This window comes from Ambystoma mexicanum, chromosome 7p, assembly GCF_040938575.1.
Source record: "Ambystoma mexicanum isolate Mex_15411 chromosome 7p, UKY_AmexF1_1, whole genome shotgun sequence".
NCBI lineage: Eukaryota > Metazoa > Chordata > Amphibia > Caudata > Ambystomatidae > Ambystoma > Ambystoma mexicanum.
The window spans coordinates 667,272,387-667,285,994 of NC_090939.1; the positions used below are offsets into that span (position 1 = coordinate 667,272,387).

Consider the following 13,608-nt stretch of genomic DNA (forward strand, 5'->3'; position numbering starts at 1 on the left):
AAAGACTACATGCTATGGAAGTATGTAAGATATCTAACCTTGTGATTCTTAGATTAAAAGGAACCTTCTTGGCTAGGCAGTAGTTCAAGTGGCTCGCAGTCGTTTCTTGTTGAAGTCTCAAAATCTGAACGACCAACAATGGCTGTGGTCGGATAAGGTCGCCCTTCCAGCCCTAGTTTCAAAGGAAAACCACCTAGATGGTAAATCAAAGTATAAAAATGTTTTAGGGACAAATATCCAGTATTGTATTATAATATACATAGGAAATTATGGGTATGAAAACGTACAGCCGGTAAAACGACTGATCCAAAATGAAATATGGTGTCCAGGGTAGAGGAATCGTATTCGTCATATGCAGATGTCCGGGGTGGAGGAAACATGTTCATCATATGGGGGTATCCATTAGGGTATTAGGATCTGATAAAAAATAAAAAAGAAGGAGATGTAGAAGATTTATCCCCATTGTTCAGAGGGAACAAATGGTGTCACCCGTACCTCAATGTATGGTGTCCTCCACTACAGCAGTTTGGACCAAGTCTGAGAATAAAAATGGCCATGCCTGGAGTGTCAAAGACTGATGCTGCCCCGACCTGTCTTTTAGTTCCAGGGAAGCGTGCCTGTGGTCCGCGGCTCCGGGGCCTACCATGAGGGAGGGGCGCTGTGCGGCGCTGTACTGCCTTCCCCTGCCTGCCATGGGCCCGCGGCGACTCGCGCTGCGGCCTCGTCCCCCTGACTGGGTCCTGGAGCCTTCACCCAAGAACAGAGCGATTCGCTCAGCAGCCCCCCCTGGGCGGCGTGCTGCCTCCTGACGCACCACAAGGACCTCGCCTAGAGACCTGGACGACTCTGCGTACTGCGGCCGCGGTGAGTTTCTCAGAGCTCACCAGCCATTTCCCCACTCGTCCTGCAGTGAAGTTGGTCCGGGCTTCCACCGCCTCTCTCCCTGAGGGCGCGAACAACGTCTGGGCCCTTACATACCGGCATTTACTGCCGGGCACTTTGGACTCTGTTGCGCACCTACCTGGCTGATTTTACTGGGCCCCGGCCCGCAAGGTGAACTGCGGACACTGCTGGGGGGGATTGGACCTCCTTGGGCGCTGGGCCCCCTCCTTCCTTGCACCCCCTGGGTGCCTGCGTGCCATACCCAATGCTCGCTCCTGGCGTGGCCTCCCCCCAGCCATGGATCCTGTCATCTGACATGCAACACTAGCGGGAGAACTCCACTGCGTTGCTGCGCCCGCTGGCCCCAGTCCTCCCATCCAATGGCTGACCCTCCGGACCCCTAGACTCCACTAATTGAGATCGGGGTTACCCTGTCTTCTCCCCCTTCATCCTGTCACTCGTCAACTGGATACTCGACTCCACCTGTGAGTGCTGTGACCTGTGGACCCCCATACTACCTGCACTAACAATTCTGGGCTCTGAGTGCACCGGCTGCCATTTGGAGGCCCACGCCCACTGTGCTGGGTGCTTTAACCGCCCCGTTTCTCGACGCAGGGAGTGTATTCTCAATCCATTGAACTGCATTGGTGCCCATGACCTTTCCTTCTCCTATCTCAGCTACACTACATTGGCCCTCACCCAGGATTATTGGGGCCGTCTGCACTGGGGGGCTCACTCACTGACTACGTATCTCCAAAAGCTCCTGCTGGTTGTGGTAGCCACCTCCGGTCCTCGATCTGTTGGTCAGCGATGACCAGAGCCCCTTCAACCTACGGAACTGCATCCTTCCTCGATACTGAGGCCTTCTCTAGTCCATAACACCTCGGACAGCTCGATTGACCTCCTGTTGTGGCCTGACCTCTCCCCTGTCCTGCCGCTTCCTGGGCCTTAAGCCCACCTCTTGTTGCCACCATGACAAAGGGAACTGGTAAGAAACAATCCTCGATCAATATGTTCACAAAGGCCCCGGTGGGACCGGTGGTGGAGTCATCGGGCCAGGAACCATCTAATTGGTCAACGTCAGAACCGCCCGATTCCCAAAAAATTATGGAATACATCCAGGAGGGGTTCACCACACTTCACAGCAAGCTGGGCGACATGAACGGCACTATATCCTCCATCAAGGCGCATATGGAAAGGACCGACGGTCGGGTTGCCAATATCGAGACACGAGTGAGCTCCACTGAAGACGACTTGAGCTCTCCTCGTGCTGAGGTCTCTACGCTCTCTACCCGAGTCACCGAGGTCGAGAAGAAAAACGAGGACCTTGAATCCCGCTCGAGGCGCAACAACCTCTGCATTGTCGGTGTACCGGAGGATGGCATACAGGAACCCATGGAGGACTATGAGGAGGCCATGCTATTACAACTATTAGATTCCCCGAAACTCTCCCCACAGTTTGCGATTGAGAGAGCCCACCGTGCCCTCACGGCAAAGCCTAGGCTGGGCGCACCACCACATCCTATTATAGCCAGAGTCCTAAATTTCCGCAACCGTGACACCCTCCTTAGGGCAGCAAGAGCCAAGGGAGAGCTTCTTTTGGGCACGGCCAGGATCCACCTATACCCAGACTTCTCGGTCCAACGGGAGTGCAAAACCTTCCTGGCGGTGAAGAGGAGGCTGCATGATCTGCATATCAAATACGCCATGCTATACCCCGCCAAATTGAGAATAGAACATACGAACCGGGTATTCTTTTTCCAAGTTCATTGATGAACACATCCCTGGTTGAATCAGATTCGCAACATACATTGTTAATGTTTTGTTCCTTCTCTCTGTTGTCTACGAACGGAGACATTGTTTTACAACAATATGCTCTGTTGAGTGGATGATGGTGGGGACCGTTCCCTACCTGTGCATCTCGGCTGCTTATGACATGCGCTTTCTGCTCCCTGGATTGCCCTTGAGACCCCGGGGGAGCCCCTTGGACTCAATGCTGATTGCCTCTCAAATTAGATTCCCCTTAACATCATTTCTCCACTATTGTTATATTGTTTGGCATGGTGTTGTTAAATACAGTCACCTCTCAGTGGGCGGCCCCACTCGTTACTGAAATGCCCTTTGGCTGATTGTGTACTGCTGGGATCTCTCCCTGTTTCTGGCGGTGTGCAGTCAACAATCTGTTGCTTGGCCGCTCGCCCCCGGGGTGAGCCTTCGTGCCCATTACCAGGCGCAATCCAGGACTGTTCCCCCTTCCCAGCGTTCTTCTATTATTATAACATCCATTCAATATATGTTGTTGAACCCATATATTGTCATGATCCGACTGATTGAGAAACTATTTATCCCACTCTTGTATAAGCTGTTTCATTATTATGCGACTGTGCCCTGCCCACCCCGGAAGGACCTTGCCCGGGAGGCGCCTGATATCATCATTGGGCACTATATTCATCCTAATATTGTCTCCCGGTTCGGAGCATCGCCGCCAGGCCAGTTCACAGGCCCCCCAGGCGTTGATACCATTGGTTTGGATCTGGTTGTTTGGTTACGGGGTTATCATTTCTCTGTTTGGGGGAGGGGTGTGAGAGGGGGTCGGGGGAATTGGGTTCTATGTTAAAAAAGGCTTGGTATCCGCAGAGGGAGTAGAGTATAGGGCACTATGGAGCTTATGGTATTGCAGATCTAACTACACTGTGCACAGACCATGGGGGGCACGGGTCCATTCTCCCATAACCTCCAATGATTAACCCGGGGTTGTTGAGTGAAGACACCTTGACATTCATGAGCTGAATGTGCGGGGTCTGGGAAACTACAAGAAAATGAGGCTACTACAGGAGCCTTAAATTTAACCCCATAGCTACACTGATCGACCCCCAGGGCAGATATGTTTTATTCCATGGAATCCTGCAAAATAAGGAGGTGGTCCTGTTAAACATCTACGGTCCCAACATCGATGATCCCGAATTCTATTTACACCTCACGGCTCTCCTTGATAGTTTCCCGCTGTTACCAATCCTCTGGGAGGTGATTTTAACACAATATTCGACGTGGACCTTGACAGATCTGGCTCCAGAACCCGTCAACTTTCCAACACTGCTTACACTACACTTTCTTCTCTCCCCCGCCTGGCCCTTGTGGATGCATGGAGGCTCCTCTACACTGACTCTCTTACTCCTTTTACTCCTCGATACATGACTCATATTCCCGGATCGATAGATGGCTAGTGTGTGAAATACTCATAAGGAATATATCTGCCCTAACGATCCTACCCAGAACTCTTTCTGACCACTCACCAGTGACTATCACCCTGTGTTGGGGCCCAGACCGCAGCCGAACCAGACGCTGGAGCATGAAACCACACTCCCTCCTCGACCCGGTTTTCAGTTCTGAGTTGGAGTCGGCAATCGAGGAGTTCTTCGAGATCAACACCAACACAGTGTCCTCGCAAGCCACCCTTTGGGAGTCCTTCAAAGCCTATATCAGAGGTATTGCCCTCTCCAAGGAAAACGGCATTCTTAAAACTATTCGAAGGAAAATTGCCGAAAGCAAGGCTACGCTGTCCGCAAGGGAAAGCCCAATGCACGCTATACCAAATCCCTAAAATCCTTGTGTCAATCGGTATGGAACTGGACACCTTCCGCTCGTTTGCGGACCATGAACTGAGGTTTCTGGACAGCCCGGGCCTCGCGAGGAAAGACTTATCCGCCAAGAGTTTGGCGCTCCACCCATCCCCGGAATAGAAAGACCAGACGGAACCCTGGCCACTTCACCCAAAGATATTAATTCCGAATTGCTCTCCTTCTATGAATCCCTATATGCCCAAGCGGACAGCGCCACGACGTCAGAAATTGACGCCTACCTGGATAATCTCCCCCTGTCGATCCTTTCCCCCGAAATCATCGGCTCCCTCGAGAATCCATTCACCCCTGAGGAGTACTCGGAAGCTATAGACTCGCTCTCTTCAGGTAAATCCCCAGGATCAGAGGGTATCCCCGTCTAGTTTTACAAACACTTCAAATCGCTCCTACTCCCTGGCTTGGTTGCCCTTTTCGAAGAGTCGGTGGAAATAGGTCAGTTCCCCCCCTCGCTCCGTGAAGCCATCATAACCGTCTTGCTAAAACCTGGTAAACCCCCCACTCAATGTGGCTCCTACCGTCCACTCTCACTTATCAATTGTGACGTCAAGATCTATGCCAAATTACTTGCTTTATGACTTGCGCCCTACATGCCACACATCATTCACCCTGACCAAGCGGGATTTATTCCGGGACGCTCCACCTCCTTGAACCTCAGGCGCCTCTTTAACATTGTAAGCAGGGTGAGCCCAAATGTCCATGTGGTAGCAGCGACACTTGACATGCAAAAAGCTTTTGATTCGGTTTTGTGGAAGTATCTTTGGCGGATGCTTGACAAATGTAAGTTTGGCCCCACTTTCCTCTCCTGGGTCAGGTTACTCTACTCCAAACCTGTAGCCATAGTTCGCACTGAAGACCGTTGCTCCCCCCTCTTTCAAATAGCCAGGGGTACGAGGCAGGGCTGTCCCTTCTCCCCTCTAATCTTCGCTGTGGCGATGGCGCCATTTGCGGACATGCTTCGCCAATGTCATGCACACAGGGGCCTACATACCGCTGGTTCCTCGGATATAGTCTCCCTATATGCCGATGACGCCCTCATCCTCGTCCGTTCCCCTGACACTAATCTGGCCCCGATTCTGGAAGATATTGTCCTCTTTGGTCGAATCTCTGATCTCAAAGTGAATTGTTCTAAATCCACCCTGTTTCCGCTCACTGCCAGTAGACTCCCCCCTCCTGACGCCCTGGGATTCACATGGGCCCAATCTGTTTTTACTTATCTAGGCATAGTAGTGTCACATTATACTAAAAGGGTCTTTGAAGAGAATTACCAAAAATACCTCACAAATGTTACGATAAAGACACTGGGCCGGAGCAAACTTCTGATTTCACTGGCGGGCAGGATAGGGATACTGAAGATGGTAGTACTGCCCCAGCTCTTTTACAGATTTGCCAATATTCCACAGTGGCTGGGTAGCAGGTTCTTCCAGATGCTGACTCGTACCCTTAATACCTTCCTCTGGCACTCGGGCGCGGTCCGGCTTAAGCTGAAGACCCTAGCTGCCCCGATGGAGTTTGGCAGCTTCGGGGCGCCTGACTTCCTCAAGTACTGGCTGGCAGCACAACTCCAATATACCGCATATTGGTTTAACACATCGGACCCCCCACCCCATGTTAGGCTCGAAAAGTTATCAATCAGTGACCGGGACATCCGCTCCCTGGTGATTACACCCATGCCGATGGTACCAGACTCACTTGACCCGGCGACCTGCACATCATTGGCTTTATCCAAAACGTGGCAACTATTGGGCATCACCCATCCTTTTCATGGTAATCTACCAAATCTACCACTTTGGAATTTCCTCCCAGAGGTCCCACAAGTGCCTCCCTCTGTTGTTCGCCGGTGGGCTGAGGCGGGGTATGAACTACTCCGGGACATTTTTGAACAGGGCAATTTCATGGAGTGGCCTGACCTCCCGCTGTCCCTGAGGTGGAGACCTTCCATTTGGCTTCAATACACATCCCTCCGGAAAATCCTTAAACACAAATACCCGAGCTTTCCGGCACTGCCTCCTGATGAGTCTGCAATTACTGAACTGTCCTCACCCTCCCCCATGAGGGGCAAAATCTCCAGGCTGTACACCTTGGTACAGACCGGATCGCCCCCCGTACTCTCCAAATTAAAACATACTTGGTAGGTCGACCTCGGTCTGGAAATGACCGACGAACGGTGGGCCCATATGTGCGCACGCATCCATGGGGTTTCCTTCAACTCCCAATTCAAACTGATCCAATTCAAGTTACTCCACAGGTACCACTACATCCCGACCAGACTGCACCGTATCTCGAACAACCTCTCCCTGAGGTGCCCCAGATGCGGCTGCGACAATGCTGGCTATATTCACATGATCTGTTCCTGTCCCCGCCTCACTCAATTCTGGGGTGCAGTATGCTCTACCATGTCAGCTATCCTTGAACACCCTATCACCCCATCCCCAATGAGGTGTCTTTTTCATGACTTCCCAGAGCTCCACCGGGATTCCAGGAAACTGGCTGGCCTCTGTATGCTACTTGCAGTGCGTTTTATCCTACTCTGCTGGCTCCGGCCTACCACATCTACTCATGCACAGTGGCTCAGGGCGGTCACCTGGGCTTCTGACACTGAGGAATCCTGGGCGATACAACAGCCCGCCCACTCCAGACCTAGAGATATTTGGTTAAAGTTTCGCTCATTTATGTCTCCCACTGATGCGGATTCAGACCCTGAATCCCCAGCCCTCTCCTCTCACTTCCCCCATCTAGTTCCTGAATTGCCTTCCACTTAGCCCTGCACCCACCTTGTATGTATCCCCCATGTGTATAAACTGATTTTTGTACTCGCTCTATACATCTGTAATGCATGCCTTGCTTCGATTGTAAATGCCTTGTGCGTTACTCACCTGTACCTGTGCTGCCAAGCTGAATAAACAAAAGTTTTTTTTAAAAAAAAGATATTTAGATGGTGGACAACACTCAATACCTTAGTGTACTTAGAACAACCTTCAGTGTAGTGTTGGTGCATTTCTAGCGTGCTCAGAACATGAAAAGTTCTGGCAAAAAAATAGTATAGAGAATGTCCTAGATAGCCATATGGTATGGGGAAGTATCTAATCAGACTGAAAAATGGGTGGAGTCTGGTACGTAGAATCTGAAGATGGTATTCAGAAACTGATTAGATGCTATGGTTCGATGTGAGTGACAAGAAATATATCAGGATTAAATGTGATTGTGCATATACATATTAAGCCATAACTAAAACACAGTAACCTATATAGTTAGATACTCGATTTCCTACAAATTTCCAGTTGGAGCTATAGTTACATCTTTCCAATACCATAGAAATACAGTCTTCCATAGTGTTCATTGCACACAAAAGGTATAGAACAGCGTTTGGCATTGAACATTGAATTTAGTCATAGGTCTGTCCCACGTGGGGTTCCCAATCTTATCTAGATCCTATACCTTGGTTTTATAGCGTGTGATCTCAGGAGTCAAGAAGGAAAGGTAAGTGGTGGTTATGTACTTTGGTGTTATAGCGTGTGAACTCAGGAGTCAAGAAGGAAAGGTAAGTGGTGGGTATGTAAAGGAATTTGCACTGTAAATGTGTCTCAAAGGAATGGCCCTAAGTACAAGTCCTCATTGAGGCCCAGTGGTGCCATAGCATCCAGTTTGTGTATCCACAGAAGTTCTCTCGGTGAGAGTAATTTAGGTAAATCTCCTCCTCTAGATAGAGGATGCACCACTTCAAGGATGGCAAACCACATTTGAGAGATGTTATGATTATGATCTCTGAAGTGTCGAAACACTGGAGATTTCACATTCTTGGTTCTGATTTGGGACTTATGTTCGGTCCACCGTTCTTTTGCTCATCTCGTTGTCTTCCCCACATAGTATCTACCACATAGGCATCTTATAGTGTAAATTACATTCTTAGATTCACAGGTGGCATAACTCCTCAGTGGTATCTTCTTTCCGGTGTTTGGATGCCTGATGTGACCTCCTTTTATGATGTTCGATCAGTGCTCACAGTGTAAACATGGAAATGTACCACGTTTATGTTTGGTAAGCTTCCTCTGGGTTGATCTTTTTGGTTTTTCAGCCTTAATCAATGTTTCCCTAAAATGTCTCCCTCTTTTATATGCCAGCATTGGTGGGGTAAGAAATAGTCGATTCAAGTTAGGGTCTGATTTTATCAGATCCCAGTTTTTGTTGATGATTTTCTTGATTTGAAAGCTCTGTCTTGAGTATTTCAATGTGTAGATCAGGTTAGATGTATTTCCACTGGTCTGTTTCGTCAATAGATTTTCACGTGTCTGGGTTCCTGTCCTTTGTATTCCTTTAGTCACAACATCTTCCGGAAACCTCTATCCAAAAATCTGGATCTCATGGTGTCGAATTCTGGTTGCAAATTTTCTGCATTGGAGGTGATGCATTTCAATCGCAGTAACTGACTATACGGCAGGTTTTCTTTCAAATGTCTTGGATGAAAGCTGTTGAAATGTAAAGTATTGACATCCGTAGGTTTTCTAAAGATGGCGGTGGTAAGTTCTGTGCTGTTCCATTCGACACATACATCTAGAAAATGTATTTTTGGTTTTATTTATTCTAAATATCTGACTTTGTCTGGCTCTACGGAGCCTTTAACTAGACTTCTTACCATCTTGAGAAGTGTCATTATCTAATTCCCACATTGGGTATATCATCATTTAAACCTTTCCACGTGTCTAAATTTTGCTCATATGGAATGTCATCCGTTCCCGATGATGTCACACGCGCACGCGCGAGTTCTCATCATCGTGACACATTAGTTTATATTTCACCCAAGGGGTGCCTTGGTTATCTGTATATCAGGACCATCAACTAACTATACGGCCATATCCAGGAGCCATGATTAAGTTCTTTTTCAGATCTCATTTTTCCTTTAACACCACCATGGTTGGGCTAACTAATCACGTCACCCACGCATGCGCGGGATGATGTCACCAACATAAACAAACATAAATATACACTGCCATTTGCTTAATGGTGGCAGGCGTCCCTTTGATGGATTCTGGAATGGAGTACTACTCAGCTTTATCTTACTAAAGAAGTAAGGGACTTTGACACTCCAGGCATGGCCATTTTTATACTCAGACTTGGTCCAAACTGCTGTAGTGGAGGACATCATACAATGAGGTACGGGTGACACCATTTGTTCCCTCTGAACAATGGGGATAAATCTTCTACATCTCCTTCTTTTTAATTTATTATCAGATCCTAATACCCTAATGGATACCCCCATATGATGAACATGTTTCCTCCACCCCGGACATCTGCATATGACGAATACGATTCCTCTACCCTGGACACCATATTTCATTTCGGATCAGTCGTTTTAACGCTGTATGTTTTTCATACCCATAATTTCCTATGTATATTATAATACAATACTGGATACATGTCCCTAAAACATGTATATACTTTGATTTACCATCTAGGTGGTTTTCCTTTGCAACTGGGGCTGGAAGGGCGACCTTATCCGACCACAGCCATTGTTGGTCGTTCAGATTTTGAGACTTCAACAAGAAAAGACTGCGAGCCACTTGAACTACTGCCTAGCCAAGAAGGTTCCTTTTAATCTAAGAATCACAAGGTTAGATATCTTACATACTTCCATAGCATGTAGTCTTTTGGAAACCTCTTCAGGTGAAATATGGTCTGTGAATGATGAACAGGCAAAATTGAAGTGTAATTGACTGAAACCAAGTTAGTTGCATTATATTCAAGGCTTTAGGAGTACAAAAATAGGTAAAGTATGAATTGAACCGTGTTGAATCAAATTCATGACATGATTTAACTGTAGAGCTTAGTCTCTCTTAAAAATCTTGTAAACCTTGAAATTGTATACATTTGAGATATCATTCACTCTAACATAATGTTGTATATACTTCCTCTTTAGAGAATCACATGCCCCTGATGAAGAGTGATTGGCACTCGAAACACGTTGGGCCCCCTTGGTATCATCATCACGAATAAAATGAAGATTGTCTTGTGATAAATATCTGACTGAAATGTTATTCTTGAAAATTGCTAGATGATAAGATATCACATATGATAGTATGTGATTTAAATATTACTGACCACTTGTGAATGAATAACCTCTTATATTAGATACATTATTTGTCTGGATTTACAGACACATGATGGTGTGCAGGGGATGTGAGCTCCCTAATTGGGAACTTTTTTGTTGGTGTTCTATGTAGTACAATCTAGGTGTCAAGGTTGTCTTTCTCTCCTCTGCACCTCTATCTCTATCTTAAACACATTACCTTATAAAATCATTAACTCACCAAGTTCTTCAACATCAACCGCTAGAAACAGGGCCTGCTAGAAGTGTTTATTTTCTTTTTGCCCTAAAGACAAGTCTTACAGATAACCCAGACATCCTGGAAATCACAGACATTTAAGCGAGCATAGGTGAAATTGTTCAAATTATGATTTTCTTTTCAATGCACATTTCACTATATCATTGTAACACTGTACTACATACACTGTAAAGTACCCCCTACTATAAGCTATAAGGACACTGCTAGTCCCCGAGGGGTTCTGTGACCAAACGGAGCAAGTGGTCCAAAGGCTGAGTTTCTTTATAAGGTCATGGAGCTGCAAGATAACTTCAAATATCCTTTTAATGTACGGAAGGGCATCTTTTATTCCTTACAATGCATTGCTGCAACATCATCCCCTTTAATGTAAGAATTCTTCCAGGTGTTGGTACATATAATCCAAGAGAAGTCTTTGTGGGTGAATAAAAATACTAATATGCAGATTGTAATGGGTTGTAAAACAATATTAAGCAGTTTACTACAATGCATTAAAGGTCGAATTCACAGAGCGTTTAGCGCCATGCAAAGTGACTCTGTACTGCAAAAGTACTCTTTGCACCGCGCTAAATAGGCCTAAATTAATTATCATTTTCGTGAATTAGGCCCATATATTGCGGTTCAAAAAATACTTTTGCAGTGCAAAGTGGCTTTGCGCCGCAAAAATACACTTTGCACCGCTCTTTGGATCAGGGTGTTTGTTGGCAGTGCAAAGTCACTTTGCACCGTGCTAAACGTTTCACGAATTAAGCCCAAAGTCTTTTTGCTGTTTAAAATAAGTGACAACAGGCAGATAGATTGTGTATTACACTCTTAAACATACTACCATAAAGAGTTCCTTATCAATTAATCTCTGTAAAGTGTCATAGAACAGTATTCCAGAAAGCAGGCATCTTTAATTAATTGCTCCAGTGGCTGTAGGAACTGTGCTCTGCGCTGGCTCAAGCAGCAGGTGTTGTGACATCATAATCCAACTGCAGTAGGTTATTTCAGATGCTTTGGTTATCCAATTTTCTTATTACATGCGAGTAGGGATGCCAACAATATTGTAGTCAGGAAAATATGTATAGGCTTTTTAAGGATATTGCAGACTGCCATGCATTATATAGTGTTTCATGCCGGATTCCGCCTGCTTGTAAGCACTGTCATAACCTATCGTCTTATTTCCGATCTAGGAGATTTCTTTGAAGATCCAATTCCACAAGCAGATTTGTACATCTTGGCTCGGATCATCCATGATTGGAAAGAGGACAAGTGCCTGAAATTGTTATCTAAGATTAATACTTTGTGCAAACCTGGTGCGTTTAATTCACTTGAGTACAATTCCATTTTCTGAATAACTATATAATAACTGCAGTAAACCTAAATGTCAATGGATAGAAAAAATTATGCTGTGCCTTTAGGACATGCCTAACACTGCATTGTGCGGGGAACCATTAGAATCCCGCGGGAGGAGCCACCTCGGAAACTGAAGCGGTAGCGGTCAGCTCTATCCAATGATTTCTATGCCTCGAAAATAACATAGGGTGACCAGAGGTCCCGGTTTTGCTGGCCCTGGCACCCACTTCACAAATCATAGTACGAGGCGACATCAATCTAGGTCTCAATGACCCTAAAGACGACAATGCTACCTCGCTAGCTAATACCCTCACTGAATTAGGAGTCACCCACCGTATCAACTCACCAACTCATACCAAAGGCAGAACGCTAGATTGGCTAGCTGACCTCAATTTTTATATAAAAATCATATCCAATGAACCATGTGCCAGGACTAACCACAACCTTATTTCCCTCACCGTAGAAGACTGTCAGGCATACCCTTTAGCTCCTCAAGCTCTCACCAGAAATGCACGCAACAGAACAATCGAGAACTTATTACTGCTACTCCATGCCATCACTAACCTCACAGCTGCTAAATCCGACCCTACAACTCTTGTAGACCTCTACAATGACACCATCAATCAAGCCATAGGCAAAATAGCTCCCCTTAACCTGTGCAAAAGCAAACCACGAGCGCATCTAAACTCATGGTTCACCCCAAATCTGAAAACGCTAAGGAACCAAAAAAGGACTGCTGAATCCGTCTGGAAAAACAACCCAACATTAGAGAATAAGGAAAACCTTTCTAAAATCTCTAATACATATAAAACTGAAATCATTCAAACTAAAAGAGATACATACAACAATAGAATTAACAAAGCAAACTCTAACACAAGAGAACTTAATTATAATCCCCTCTCTTCCATCAGACTCCTGGATCAAAGACAAATCTTGGTGTACTAATATTCAAGTAGCCCTCTCCAAAAAAATTGATCCTACAAATGAAAATTGAAAGTAAAAAACGTAGCCTCCCGGGGAACCCTTCCTTGCTGAAGCCAATATCTACCTCTACAAAACCTGAGCAATGCTTCAAATTCACTCCACTCATGATTCCTTAAGTGGAGCATATAATAACCTCCCCCAAACCGTCTAGATGTCAGTGGGCCACCTGCCCCCTGTAATCAAAGAGGCGGCTAAGGAGCTAGCCCCCTTTATCACGACGCTAATAAATTCCACCTTCTATTCGTGCACTGTCCCAACTAACCTTAAAGACGCGTGGGTCCTCCCTATTAAAAAACAAACACCTTGACCCTTCTATCCCAACCAACTACAGACCTATATCACAGTCCCATTTCTGCTGAAGATATTAGACAAGACAGCCTACTTACAAATCCAGGCCTAATTTGAAGCCAAGAATCTTCTTGGCTTGTGTC

The 13,608-nt window shown here is 46.3% G+C and overlaps 1 protein-coding gene across 2 annotated transcripts in view; it reads left to right on the forward strand.

Moving 5' to 3' along the window:
* Positions 1-13,608, forward strand: part of ASMT (acetylserotonin O-methyltransferase) — a 263,533-nt gene that overhangs the window by 204,171 nt on the left and 45,754 nt on the right. Inside the window, exon 7 of one of the 2 annotated variants that reach the window (XM_069636742.1) lies at positions 12,031-12,153. The exons of the other annotated variant lie outside the window; for it this stretch is intronic. Coding sequence (XP_069492843.1) covers positions 12,031-12,153 — 123 coding nt within the window. The remainder of the gene's footprint in view (positions 1-12,030; positions 12,154-13,608) is intronic. 2 annotated transcript variants of the gene reach the window in all.